General features: G+C 39.3%; 1 protein-coding gene across 3 annotated transcripts in view; it reads left to right on the top strand.

Annotated features, from left to right (window-relative positions):
* Window positions 1–15776, top strand: part of LOC111869945 (opioid-binding protein/cell adhesion molecule homolog) — a 162514-nt gene that overhangs the window by 117987 nt on the left and 28751 nt on the right. For all 3 annotated transcript variants that reach the window (XM_023861843.2, XM_023861841.2, XM_023861842.2), the window contains exons 5-6: window positions 10558–10686; window positions 12970–13107. In XM_023861843.2, coding sequence (XP_023717611.1) covers window positions 10558–10686; window positions 12970–13107 — 267 coding nt within the window. The remainder of the gene's footprint in view (window positions 1–10557; window positions 10687–12969; window positions 13108–15776) is intronic.

Below are 15776 nucleotides of genomic sequence, written 5' to 3'. Positions count from 1 at the left end.
CCTACGCGCCAGCCGCCCTTAACCCCCAAGAACATTTCAAGGATATTCTTGGTATTCATTTCTGTTAGAGGCTGATTCGAATCCAGGGACATAGTGTGGCTGGAAGGATTAAGTAAATTGAAAAAATCCAGTGACCTCATCGGGATTCGATCCCGCGACCTTCCGGCTTGTAGCATAGTGCCTCAACTAACTATGTTAACAGCATTGAGTGTACATTTCTAAATACAAATAAAGGGACATCTTCAAAAATATTTTGATATGTTAAGAATCAATAAATCAATTATTCAGTCGATTTCGTGACGTTGGCCTATGCTTTTTTATTAAACTTAACAGAATGCGGCATTCCTGAATGTTATTGGTAGACAATGGCCGATACTTCATTTCGATAGCTAACAGAATTGAAAACTTTCGTGTCCATATTCACTATACCAGAATTTCCTAATTTTTATCATTCCAAAAGTACCCTTGTTTAAATGATTACATCACAAGAATCCTCATGTAAAACTATATTTACTGTTGAAGCAAGGTTCTAGTTATTTAGGTACGTGACCTCTTGGTAAACGTAGGTACAGATGGGACAGCAATATTAGAACAAGAAATTCTGGGAAGAACTAATTGCCTAATTTTCTTCATAAGACTCGGACTGCAGAGAATAAGGCGAGTCCAACAGTTCTATTATTGTTTCTGTATTCGTTACAGCTGTAAAGTTCTCACAGAGGCATTGCATAGCAACAATAAGGGAATAGACACGGACTGATGGAAGGGATTCATGAAGTACACCATTCAGACGGGTTCAATGGTCAGGATATACATACCAATTTTCATAAAGATTGTTTCACCCATTCAGAATTTAATAAGTGGGATACATAGACACACAGACAGCATCGGGACCGCATAAGCCTATTTTAATTTTTTCACATAAGGATAATAAACTAATAATATTACATAAATTACCACTATGAACCTCTACTGGCCTCATGTTCTTACGAACACGGTAATAAACATTTGAGTCTCATAAAACAGCGGTAGAGAAATTCTTGAGTACCAAGCTGAGAAACTATCAACATTCAAAGGACATGGAATTAGGTAGTTGATACTGCTACTGCTGCTGCTGTTACTACTACTACTGCTGCTGCTGCTGCTACTACTACTACTACTACTACTATCACAACTACTGACACTACTACTACTACTACTACTACTACTACTACTACTACTACTACCACCACTAAAGTGAGGCAATCAGAGTCGGAGGCAGAATTACTTTAGGACTGACGCTTGCCGTCAATCAGTTTGTCTTGGTGCGAAGCCTCTTAAGGCTTATGACCGCAGTTTATTTTTGTGATTGAGGCTTTATGGCCATACACCTTGTGAAATGTCTTTTCTGATAAGGGGGTGGGTTTGTCTTTTATGAATATGTTATGATGGCCTTCATTAAGTACTACAACTAAAATAATATATAAGAAGGTGTGGTGATGGATGTTCATCTCCACATATCCTTAACTTTGACACTAGACAAGGGTGAGTAGCCAAATTCACGTTTCGGGCGCTTTAATCCAAAAGGGAAGTTTCCTACTACTCACTGGACTGGAGGCTACATGATACCAGAAATAGTGTCGAAGTGGTAGCGTAATGAAAAATAATTTCACATTGAGCGAATCGAACCTCAGTCCTCCAGCCGTAAAAAGTGAATATTCTGACTTTGAATATCCCAATTTGTCTATACAATACTGATAATGCTAAGATCAATAATAATGTAATATGTATAGCTAGGCAAGGGCACGATAAAGACCTCGCTTAAGCGCGTAACAACAATATATGATCATTGTCAGCCAACAGCTCCGTAAACACGTTCCAACACGCAACAATGGAAGCTATTTTCTCAACGGACGTATGTTATAGCTTGTTGTTAGGCAGCAGTCAGCGCGCCAATGAACTGGCTGATGGTGATCACGTTTTAAGCCCAAGAGGAACGTCACTCAACAATAGAGGAAGCTGTGTTTTCTGTGCGTTGGCCCCTGCGGAGGCTATAAAACGAGTTGAGAGAATTGGGCTAGACTAAAGAACTGAGTTCAGTTGTCGGTAGGAGGTAACCACGGGAAGTTCGTAGTTGAAGAGGAATTGTAAGTCGGCCTATGAAATCTCAGTTACGTGATAGAATGTTGCGTCACAGTGAGACTGTTTTAATTCCGTTACCAGGAGACGATTAATGAAGACTGAGAATCCTAGTGCGTGTGTAATGGTGGAATGTAACGTATATAAATCAGCGATAGCTATGTGTTGATTGTAATTAAGAGGGATTGTACAAGAGGGTAATAAATCCACTCTTCAGGTCTACTAACCGTTATTTTCGTCATGCGTAACCCCTACATGTGACAATAGTAATAATAATAACAAATAATTTATCACGTAATTACTTATTCATTTTTATGTGGAGTTTATACTATCCTGATCCCTGAACATATTTTAACCGACAAGAAAAGGAAAACAGTAATGACAGGAAACAGGGCCTTTAGTGAAACGGTTTGCTATTGCAAGAAACTTGAGCTTGATGCTCACACTCTAAGTAATGCTATTTAAGCCTTGCGACAAAAGTGCAACTGGGCAGATAGAAACGCTGATGAGCTTCCTAGCAAATTGTTTGCGTCATATTCATCAGCGTGTTGATGAAGAGCCTACGGCACTGGACGGAAACAAAGCAAACGGAGAAAATATCGATCATGCAGACCTACAATTATTGATTAAATGCACTAGGCTAAATTACTACTCTCGAATCCCACTCAGGGCATGGATGTTTAGTTTCTGTGTTTGTGTACAGGTAGAGGCCTTGCGACGAGCTGGTCACCCGCCCAAGGAGTCCTACCGAATGTGTAAGATCTAGAAAAACCGAAGTGAACGGAGAAGTTCATGGAGGTAGGCCTAGGCCCACTGGGGCTGTAGTGCCAAGGAAAAAAAATGATTCTACTCACATTACATTTTTAGTATTTTATTTTAAACAAAATTGCCCTCTTATCAAATGCTGGCAGTGTGCTTGAATAATATATACAAAAAAATAGGCTAAAAGGATTCACATATTTTCTCGTATTAAAATGACCTTGACTACGTGACTTTGGTATCCGGGATAGCGTGGTCGGTATAGCGACTGGCTACGGGCTGAACGACCAACGGGTCGCGGTAGGGTCAAGAATTTTCTTTTCTTCACTTCTTCTCTGGCTTCCCACCGCGGCGGCCCGAAATCGATCCCGGATCTGGTTAAGTGGGATTTGTGGTGCACAAAGTGGCTCTGGGGCCGGTTTTTTCCTAGTACTTCAGTTTCCCTTGCCAATCTTCATTCCTCCAAATTCTCCATTAATCACCGGGGGAAGGCTACAATAGGCCAATCAGTGGCCTCCGTGCCGGGTTGACCCAGCTGGACTCCACCCCCCACTAAGAGAATTTTCAATGTTCATATCCTAATACTTTTGAATGTGGATTATGTATGAAATGAGTCCAATCGTTTAGGTGATAGTGAGTTTTGCGTCCATGCACACGCCCGTGTATGCCCACCTAAGTGCACACTTACAGGAGTAAAGACAGCCAAACAGAGCACTTTCTCAAAATTAAGGTACATGAAAACGTATATCCTTGAAGATCTCGAGATCAATATTTCTCACGAGCAGAAAGCTGTCTCACATGAGAAAATAAATCTTTTAACAGAAGCTTTCTTAATATTTAGATTTCAGTTAGCTCGCAAAAATAGCTACATTTTGTTTATCCCCGACGAAGTTCACGAAATAAGACTCTTGTAGATACGTTCCAATAAGGAACTAGGTTTGCGTCTATATTTTGCGCCACTGTTACTCAGATATTGGTAGCTGTAATGGTTTTAACGTTTTTTCGAATATTTAAATGGTCTGCACATGTTCTTAAAAGTGACATCTCCAGTGATGTATTCAACCTAAACTGCCGATATCAGCCCATTGACTTCGACAATATTGCTGGAAGATAACGAGATACGATGTGCTCGGGTAAATTCTGGCTAACTTACGTCCATATACAAGGACGAATTGAGGGTAATATCAGTAACTCAAGGAAACGTTCTAGAATCACATTTATTTTATTCGGGTCGGCGGACCGTTCCAGAAGATGCTTCTCTGTCTCTATAAATCTCGGTTTACCACGTCCTTACCACGCATTATACATAAGAATCGCCTCCCGCACATACATGTTAACATTCTCCGTTATTTCTTAATGTTGGTGGACTTATATATTGGCTGGGTCAGATTTAAGGAAGAGCGACCGGGACGCCATCCCAAGGATCGGCACAAAGCAGAAATAGAATTCACAGATTCTATCGAATCATTTGTTTCTCTACAATCCCGAAAATTTAAGTAGATACTATAGGATTCTGACCATAGTATACGGTATAATACACAGAGGTACTGGGTTTTCGGATTTTGTCCATCGTCCGGATCCTAATTAACTAAAAAAATACGTTTCGGAAACGGGATCTGTTTCCGTCATCAGGTGAGGGAAGACACCTACTCTGTTGGGTCCCTTAGAAAGATCCAAAATCTCTAAAGTCGGCCCTGTGTAAATATTATGTTTTTGGACATTATACATCGTATTGTCTTTATCTAAAAACCGTCCTGTTTATTTTTCAAAACACAACTTTTCGCAGACTGGATTCTGTCTCCGGGGACAGAGGACGGTTTTTAGATAAAGACAAGAAACATAATATTCGTATAGTCATAAACTTTTAGATCTTATCGGTCCTTTATCATAGTACATATTACATCTGTACTTCCGTTAGAAATATTTTTTCGTACAGCATTATGGGTATCACAAAAAGTCGCAATTCAACACCTCTGATAGCAACCGACTGCAACGATTCATTGAGAAGTTTAGAGAACACTATTACGTGTTAGAACTTCTGTGAAGTACTTTCCAGATTTTTTTCTTCACTTCCACATTTCTTTTTTATTTAATCCAAATCCTGCAGTAGTACATTTGTCCCTACCGCCTTCCAGCACCCTCACAAGGAACTCACATTTAGATTTACTGGCCGAAGTAGGACTTAGAGACTATTGTTTTCCTAACGTAAACCAGCATTTCACTTTTACTATACATTACCTTAATATTATTATTTATGTCGTTTCACGCACAGCAGGGATATTTGTAAGTAAATACTCCTAAAGGCATGACTTAAATAAAGTACGCGACTATCTCCTAAACGTCTGCATTATTAGTAAGGGTCAAGTGTAAGCGTCTGGGATAGGTTCATATACTCGTAACATCATCAGCTTGTTAGATCTGAGGTTCCCGCTGCCATGGCTGTGAAATTTTCTATCTCCTGGGATACAAAGCCGTATAATCCGGCGAAAGTCGAATTTGCGGAGGAAGATATCAGCTCAATCTTCAAGGTCGAAGAGTACGAGTATATGAAGGAGAGTCCCGCATGAAATATGTAGCAATCAGAAGAACCTAAAGATGGAGGCGTATATTGTTCTGTAACGTCGGCTGACTTTCATCTGACTGCACAACGTTATATCCCAAAAAATTATATTTTTCACTATATACAATTGTTTGATTGGTAGCACGGAAATATACTGTATGGAACATCAATATATGGCTAACAAATGTTTTCCAAATTTTTAGATATTAGGGGTTTTGATTTTTTTTAATATGTCTCCTGCTTTATGGAATGCACTGATATGTGATTTTCAGGTCAATAGATGGATTTCATTTTCAAATTAAATTCAGTCAATTCTCTCTGTAGCTTAAAAAGTAATTGTCGTAAAATTGTGAAGCGTATAGAATATAATTACTATTAATTAACAAGCCAGCCAACCAACTAACTATCTCCATGGAGTTGAGCCATTATTAAAATATTAGTATTTACTTAGTCAAGAAATTTCTTGCACTTTATAGAACTATAATTTAATTGCCGTCTTCAGAAAATGCTTCTCTGATCTCAGTCCTGAGCTAGATTAATCCAGTCTACACCCTCACCTCTTGTTTCTTTATGATCCATTTTCATATTATCCTCTCATTTACTTCGGCGCCCATTAATTGGTCTTTCGTTTTCCTATCAAGGTTTTGAAAGACTTTCTCTTCTTTATCATACGTTCTACAGCTCCTCCTCCTAGACATCATACTAATAATATTTGGTCAAAAACATAAATTTTGAAGCTCTTTATTATGCAGTTTTCTCAGCCTCCTCTTACACCTGCCCTCTTAGTTTCCAATATTCTCCTCAGAGCCCTGTTTTCAAATGCCCTTTGTCCATTTCCTTCCATTAATGTGAGACGCCAAACTTGATACCTGCACAAAACAACATGCAAAATTATATTGTTGCATATTTAAGTTTACGGATATTGTAAAGAAGAGAAGCAACATTGAACATAGTAGCAGCAAGCACCGCCATTAATTACCTCGTTAATATATTTTTAATTTGTTAGTGACTTTCCCAGATACGTTTATTTTAATTTTTTTCCAAGGGAGTAAAGCGCGGCCGGCGCGTAGGGCTGACAACCTTACCGCCATCTTTGAGCCGATTGTCTAGACAATGTGGAACCCTCAACGTCTCACAAACCTATGGGCCTTCACAGCCTGGTACGGGTATAGCTTTACTTTTTTATCTATTAGTTGTTATTATGTCGAGATTTATTCTGCGTTTTTGTGCCAAAATGTCAAAGTACACTTAGTTTTCGCATTGTTTAATTCTAGACCAACCATCTTGCTAGAGTCACTTATATCTTGCGTGTTTTTCTCAATTGTATTTACATTTCCCACCAAACGTTAACCGCATCATCATCAGATTCATACAATTTCAATTCCTCCTAGTTTTCTTGGATCTCCTAACTGTAGTATCCTGAAGAAAGGTTGAAAGGAATGGAGACAAACTATTTCCTATATTGTTTATATTAAACAATTTAAATAGATATTTGATGAAACAGAAAATTTAGGAGGAAATAAATATTAGTTAACTGACGTAAGTTACATATAAATTAGACTCAAAACATTAAGTACTAATATTCCTCCAAACTTTTCATCCAGAATCATAAAGTACATCGGATGTCGTACTCGGTTAGACGGCCAGATTAAGACACAGACGAAAGAACAAGAACTCATGTTAAGCATTTCTATACCATACACACACGGCACCTCAGAATCGATCCCGGTCTTTAGGTTTCCTGTTTGAATTGATGCTGGCACCGGCTTTGGCGAGCCTTATCTTCTCTTTCACTCACCAGGAACGCGACTGTGTCGGGATGATGTTTTCCCGTCAGACAACAGCAGTAGCTGTCAGAAGTTCTCTGTGACTTGGACGTATGAGTGTGCTTGCACAGATTTCAATTCACGCCCGGTAACACATCATTACATATGCATGGACATACTTCACTGTTATGGCGCAAGAGTCTTCTGTCGGCAATTGTAAGGTGGTGTATATTAGTACTTCTGTTGTTGATCCGAGACGGGAATTATACTTTCTGGTGTATGACGCGCACTTTCCTCCTCGAGAATATCCCTAAAATGATTTCAAGTCTTTTACAGACCGCGCCATAGCTCAAGCGGTTAGTCGCTGGCTTCTCACCGCGGCGGCCCGGGTTCGATCCCGGGTCTGATCAAGTTGGATTTATGGTGAACAAAGTGGCGCTGGGGCAGGTTTCCTCCAAGTGCTTCGGTTTCCCCTGCCAATCTTCATTCCACCAATTGCTCCACAATCACCCTCACTTATCATCTGGGGCTGGTACAATAGGCCAGAAGTGGCCGCAGTACAAGGGACTTCGTCCCACCCCACTAGCAATAATAAAGTCTTTTACAAATAAGGTTTACGATGTAAATATAGTGAACATTTTCTTCAAAATCACTGCATCTCACGTACATGTAGGATTTCAGTGAGAATTCCTGACGAAGAAGCGCGTCTGGTAGACCGGCAACTGTGGCAGTTGAAATTTGTTTCGTTGTTGCCCTTAATGACGGTTTAATATATTTTAAATTTTAAGAAAAATACGAAGATTATTAATTGTAGATAGGTGTGCCCGACACAGATATTAAAATTTAAGAACTAACGTGTCTCTATAAAATTAAGAAGCAGATTGCCTGTCACAAGGGCACGGCACCTTCTCAGATTTCGTAAAGGAGAGGCGGAGGTGAGATACGGACAGTCGCTGCGAATCTAATGAATAAGCAACCCAGTATATATATCATCCTTCTTAGGGACTGGGAGGGCATATGTCAACCTCTCAGTAAAAATTAAGCGGAAATTTTCCTCGGATATTCCGCTAAATCTCTCAGATATGGAAGTCGATTGGATTCGAAGGTATTTTTAAAATGGAAAAGAAAATTTAAAAGAGGTTTGGATCTTAAAACGAATTAGATTGCGAGACTGTATCTCTCTTATTCAGTAGAGAGGCCATTGGGAAGCTCCTGTGAACACGACAATGAATCTTTGAGCTCTATAAAAGAAGGAGCGTTTCTTGGTTAGATGAGTGACTTGTAGTTTCCCCGTGTAAGTATTTACTTTATGTTAGGTATCTACATCAAGGTCAGTAATGTTTATTTTTTTAATATTCTCCGTCATTTTGAATATTTAACTAGATAAGGTGCAACGTATTTCCTGAAAATTAAATGTTATGTTACCTGTTGTACGGTTAGCTTCAAAACTATGGCTTTTCTTCTGGAATAAATGGGCATCAAGTCGAACGAGGAGTACAAAATGGAAGATGAAACTTTTATTATATATGTATATTTCATTGAAGTACAAGTTTGCGCTTTTCGTATTATTAGAGTAAGATAAAATACGACTAGCCTGTGCTATATCTGTCGAAAGAAATCGCGCTCAAGTACACAGCCGAAACGTGAAGGAAGTTAGAAATGAAGATAACAAGACGCCACAGCGCACATTAATCTATGTGTGAGGGAGCTGGATCCACGCCTCAGACATTTCCTCGTGATAGGAAAAGTTGACTATCGCGTCTGAACAGAGCGTGCGCTGTAGGCATCTCAATCCGTGGCGAAACGGGAAATATCTGGTAGGGTACTGCACATCTACTCCCCCGAAACAATTCCCATTGCTTTCACTTCATTTCTTATTACTTGATTCATTCTGCGAATTTCAGATATTGTAACAGTAGTGCGTGTCCTGTAGAACACTTATGATGAATTGACCGAGAATACTATAGTGAGCTGTATTATTGGATTGAGATACATTACTAGAGTCGCAATCTCGAGGTTCCATTGTATTGTTTACTTACTTATTGAAAACATAGATTTAAAAAGATAGTTGCGGTTGAATAGCTTCCAGTCCTATAAAGTATTCATGTGGTACAAAGTTCGAAACCTGGTCCGGAGACACGTCTGTAATTACTAAAAATTTTCATATGGTTTCTCAGTTTCCCTAGACAAATAATACATTAAAGAATCATTTCCTTCCGAAATCTTTCAAATCACAATTCACAAAACCATCTTATAAAACTACTACTCGACGGGATGCATGTAATCTATGTAGTTCAAAACACAAATAACTCGAGAATAATTGGGATAAAATTTAAAATTACGAAGTTTTTAGTCTGCTAACTTTGTGGAAATTCATTTTTGTTTCTGGCGAAAATTTAAATCTATTAATTTGGGAAAGAGTGGTGAAGTAATTTGCATACATTTCTTATCCTCTCAAATTAAAACCCTTTATCCGTTTTATTTTTAATTATTTTGGGATAAAACTTATGACTCGCATTACAATTTTTAGATTTATGTTTGAAGAATTGCACTAATCATACAGGAATTATCTTTAAGACCCCACATGAGGTTAGAATACCTCACCGTAGCCCTGCCATTCGTAGAGGGTGACGGAAATGGAACCCAGTGCCTGAGGTATAACTTGGCCACGCTGCCACTGAGGGACATGAATGCAGAGACCTGGTCCTCCAGGTTGGGGTTTGGAAGCAAAGCTGATGATATTGTTCTGCGAAAAAATTACTATTGCAAAATCCAAAGAAGTGAAATCAGGATGAAATCTGAGAGACTCTGTTTTGCTCATAATGATAAATATTTCAGAGTGGTTATTTGTTATTTAAATATTCTATTATTCTTGAAACACGAATGTAAAATGTTCTTAGAGTTTGGGATGTCTATATCACGTTAAGTGAATGGATAAGTAAGAGAGAGTGAGATGGGCGGAGCATGTAACACGCATGGGAAATAATAGGATTGCATATAGATATATGATGGTAAAGCCAGAAGGAAAGAGGCCATTAGGAAGAACTAGACGTATGTGAGGGGACCGTATTAAAATGGATCTTAGAAAAATAGGACGGATGGTATGGATTAAATTGATCTTGCTCAAGGTAGGGACCAGTGGAGGGCCGTTGTGAACACGGTAATGAACCTTCGGGTTCCATAAAATATTGAGAAATTTTTAAGTAGCTGAGCGACTGGTGGCTTATCAAGAAGGACCCAGTTCCGTGGAATTAATTAGTTACGTGTATATTCCGTTTACACATACTCGTACAGTAATTCAGACATCATTTATATCTTGTCCTTTAAATGAAAACTTTAGAAATCTGTATTTTTCAGTGCCTAGTGTGGAGGGCCCAGTATTCAACATTACAAGGGTGAATCGACTGCATATGGGCGCGTATCTCTGCATCGCGACAAATGGTGTTCCGCCTACCGTGAGCAAGAGGATTATGCTCATCGTACACTGTAAGTTCTTGTCTGCCTTGGAACAGAATTCCGCTACCTGCAAGTTGATAGGTGAAATTCTTGAGTTTCTATTCGTCACAGATTTTCCCATTTAGAGTCAAAGAAATATGCTTTATTTTATAACTGTGCGGTCTATCCACACAGCATTATTCGCTCACCTAACTACAGTGCTCCATAATGTATCTTCTTCAAGCAGAAAGGAAATAAATGTATATTTCATGTAGGATTTGAGGTTCCCACAGCAGTGGCCACAAAGAATACGATATTCTTGCTTGTCACCTGCTCACACGCTGGTATCTTGCTCTGCTTATTCTGTCCTGAAGATGGAGCCGACATGTTCCTCCGGAATATCTTTGACTTTCAACGGAAGACGTGGCGTTATTTCCCAGAAGATAGTACCATACAAATATATATTTCAATTGACTGGAATATTTTTCTTTTGCATAACTGCTGAAAAGGGATATTTAAAATATTAAAAATATACGTAGATACATTTTAAATTTATATTCCAAATTTCACTTAGTGATCATAATATTATTTCACTAACAGGAATTCTGACTGCTGTGTTGCTGTTATTAAAGACGGAGTGCTGAAAGCACACACGACGGCCAGTCGTTGACGGAATTATATTTTATTTTTTTTTTTATTGGTAGTGGGGTGGGACTAAGTCCTTTGCCCTGCGGCCACTTCTGGCCTATTGTACCAGCCCCACATGATAGGCGAGGGTGATTATGGAGCAATTGGTGGAATGAAGATTGGCAGGGGAAACCGAAGTACTGGGAGAAACCTACTCCATCGCCACTTTGTCCACCACAAATCCTACTTGACCAGAACCTGGATCGAACCCGGGCCGACGCGATGGGAAGCCAGAGAATAACCGCTTGAGCTATGGCGCGGACCTATGGAATTATATTAGTATTCGTGAAATATGATCAGGATTTAAAAACTTATTAGAAACTCACGTACACACATGCTCGAGCGAGATGGCGTCATAATTTTATAACTGTCTAAAAACGTTGGTTAGGTGTGGGAAAAAGAGGGTTCATTATGCTGCAGTTATTTGCTATAAAGCACAAATCAGGCGTTCTAAAAATATTCTCCATAGCATTTCCCACTAGTTTACGTGTATAGTGTTTCAGAAAGATGTTGTTGTACTAAAATTAAGTGGCACTTTCTTAATTCGATATGCCTAGGCTACTGGTTTGCATAGTTTGCAGCTCTTCGCTGGAACGATATTCTCAGATCCTCTGATGAGACCTCCAGTAAATAAACACCGAAAAAATCTAACTTAATTTTCGAGTTAGACTTAAAATTTCAGTTTCTATGTAGATCGGGGATATCTCAGTCATCATAACGACTAGACCACGGCCTGGACGATCGGGGTTATACTCTTGGCAAGAAGAAGGGATTTTTCTCTTCTCCACAGGGTTCATACAGGCTATGGGACCCGCACAGCCTTCTATCCAATGAGAAACGTAGAATCTATCCTGCAACTTAAAGCGGTAGGAGCGTGAGGCTCACACTCCCATCTAGTGCTGAGTTCAGGAATGGCGGAGCTGCACCTCCAATACCCAATACGGCTTCATATCATAATGTTTAATAGTATAAAGAGGTACAGGAAATATTTTAGTATTTACTGATAAAATTTTCTCTAGCTCTCAGCTGTGTGAGTTATTTAAAAATTTTCCGACCTTTCAGGGACGATCACTGTCCCCGTCATCAAGGTATGATCATCAGACCCTTATCCCTGACACGTCGACAATTCTTAACCAATTGATGTAGCTGACAGCCCCAAGAATTTGCCACCGCGGCGGCCCGGGTTCGATTCTAGGTCAGGTCATGTGGGATTTGTGGTGGACAAAGTCGCTCTGGGTCATGTTTTCTCCTAGTACTTTGGCTTCTCCTGCCAATTTTCATTCCACCGACTGCTCCACACTCATCTATCATCCGAGGCTGGTATAATAGGCCAGTTAGGGGCCAATGTACCAAGTGTACTCAGTCTCACCACATCCCAAGTAATTAAAAGACTAAAACTAGCCCCAGAATTTGTTTTAGCCGCCATGAGAACACCAAAGCTGTAGCTTTTAATGTTTACAAATCACCTGATGCTTACTCACCTGACAAGTATGCGGCTAGTAAGAAATAAGAGTAAGCCGCGACAGATTCTTAACACGTCCTTCCGACTAGCGACCCATAACTATTTGCCTGTAAGCGATAACTTCATAACACATTCCACATGTAAAGAGTTCACTGTAGGTACAGTTCTTTCATTATTGACTGCAGTTCCTCCAATGATCTGGATCCAGAATCAGCTGGTGGGAGCACAAGAAGGCCAGCAGATGACACTTGAATGCCATTCAGAGGCATACCCAAAATCAATCAACTACTGGACTAGGGGCCAAGGCGAAATCATCGCACAAGGTAAGATAAGCTGAAATGCGAGACAGCGGTTTGCCGACTGGCGTAAGAGTAGATTCAAAATCTTCTTGATTAATGCAGAGTTCAGGATTTATAATTTAGCACTGAAAGCCATGTGACGAATAGGTTTAAGTTTTCTGCGAATGTTCCTTTTGTATCAATGGTTCTGAGTCTGTGTGTCAAGTCATGATGGTCTGTAAGATTACATTTATTTTCAGTTTCTTATGCAATTTGTTCATGGATTACATGCAGTGAACCTATATATATGGAAGGTGATGTTTACTGATAATTCCAAGTGCCAAAATTCGAAAACTAGTGCAGGGGCTTCAATGAAATTTGGAATGAGGCATCTGTAGTCAATTATTATGGAGACTTATTGTCTAACATTGCCTCAGTATGACTCCTAAAATTTATCTTTATCGTTTTCCATAAAGGGCTATCCACATTGCAAAAATCTGTATACGTAAGGCCTACATGACATTTAATATACACGTAGACCTAATTAAGGGAAATAACTTTCATTTAAAACGTTCTTAATACCGTGGACATTCAACAAATTATAAGCGATATAATTTATGAGTATTCAGTGTGATAAACAGTGGTAAAATTCATAATTAAATAATGTATTTGCATATGTAATGAATTCAAGGCCATTGGAATGTGCAAAGATTGTAAAACAGTCGCTTTGGAAGTATGTATACTGCACTTGATTTCACATCTCTTCAAGTGAAAACTTTTCTTAAACTGTCTTCTCATGTTTCATACAATGGAATCAATTATAGGCCGCGCCATAGCTCAAGCGGTGAGTCGCTGGCTTCTCACCGCGGCGGCCTGGGTTCGATCCCGATTCTGGTCAAGTGGGATTTGTGGTGGACAAAGTGGCGCTGGGGCAGGTTTACTCCGAGTACTTCGGTTTCCCCTGCCAATCTTCATTCCACCAATTGCTCCACAATCACCCTCACCTATCATCTAGGGCTAGTACAATAGGCCAGATATGGCTGCAGTATAAGGGACTTAGTCCCACCCCATTAGCATTAAAAAAACGAAACCAAAAATAATCACGCAAAATTACAGGCCGACAACAATCAGTGCCTAACGTAAATACGGTGTTCAGGACTTAATTGGCTAGAAGAAGCCAAGTGTGCGGACTGCAGTCGAGAATCATGTTAGCTCGTATCCTTCTCGTAATGGAGAATAACGTGACACCTTGGTGGCACAAACTGGAATTCGATTACATTTTCTCCTCTCCTGGATGAGATGAAGCAGTAAAACATGATGGCCTAACATTTTACGATCAAAAACTTCATTTGATTTTATGATACAGCTCAAGATAGAATTTCAGTGACGCTAGACTGGTGGTAGGTTACACAGTATCGACCTTTTTTCTTTCATTATATATTTGTATACAAGTTGGTAACACATAATCCCAGTTTTTCCGAAAAAGACTTTGTACAGAGTGAAGAAATTTTGTTACCTGACAGCGAGACCTTATTTCACTCTTATAATAATGGTTTACAAGTATATATTATTTGCTACTGTGGACAGGTGTTGCAGCTGACATAGGAGAACATGAAAAAAATCTGTTTTATGTTAAATAAATTCTACTGGTGCCACACGCAAAAGGAAGCAATTGTCTGTTATAGTGTACAAATCCTACAGCTGTATTTCTGGAGAAGCTATGCTTTGCATTACAGTGGCAGATCTTAATACTTGCGTACTAAAGAGAAGGGAAAGGCATACCTCGGGGATATTGTAGGTTCGGCTCCAGATCACCGCAAGAAAGTGAGCCACACGAATGTTCATATGAAAATTATGTTTACACTACACTGTTGTCTATTAAGTGAGTAATAGCATTATGTCTGAAAGCAATATACATACGTTAATTACAAATATTGTATTGCTGAAAATGCTAAACAACACCTGAGCTTCCAGTCAGTCGTTATCTTTATGCTGATGGAGGGTCTTTACTCTATGTTGATGGCTGCTAACTGATCAGGGTGATGGTTTCTGATGGTTGGGGTTGCTGGAGAAATTTCTTAAAATAAGACAACAAGAAATGTGCCGAATCGATTTACTCTTCCTTTCACGAAAGATTTCTCTGTAGTGTGCGATCCTGTTTGATAGCATTTTACCCACAATAGAAATTCTTTCAAAATTGGAGTCCGTCCTCTCAAAACCTGCCGCTGCTTTATCAATTTACGTAATATTCTAAATCTTTTGTTGTCATTTCGACAGTGTTCACAGCATCTTCACCAGAAGTATATTCAATCTCAAGAAACCACTTTCTTTGCTCATCCATAAGAAGTAACTCCTCATCCATTAAATTTTTATCGTGGATTTGCAGCAATTCTGTCACAACTTGAGGCCTCATTGTAGTTCCCTTGCTACCTCGACCACATCTGCAGTTACTTCCTCCACTGAAGTCTTCATCCCCTCAGTCATCCATGAGGACTGGAATCAAATTCTTCCAAACGTATGCTAAATGTTGATATTTTGACCTCTTCCAATGAATCACGTTTTAACTTACTTTGCCTAGAACCATCAGAGGCATCACTCTTTATGGCAACTATAACATACGAAATATATTTATTAAATAATAAGATCTGAAAGTCGAAATTACTCCTTGACCTTCAATTTGTAAAAAAAAGTCTACGAAGCATAATATAGCAAAG

Source organism: Cryptotermes secundus, unplaced genomic scaffold (genome assembly GCF_002891405.2).
Source record: "Cryptotermes secundus unplaced genomic scaffold, Csec_1.0 scaffold979, whole genome shotgun sequence".
Taxonomy (NCBI): domain Eukaryota; kingdom Metazoa; phylum Arthropoda; class Insecta; order Blattodea; family Kalotermitidae; genus Cryptotermes; species Cryptotermes secundus.
Note: the sequence above shows the minus strand (reverse complement) of the source record. Positions and strands in the feature narration are given on the sequence as shown.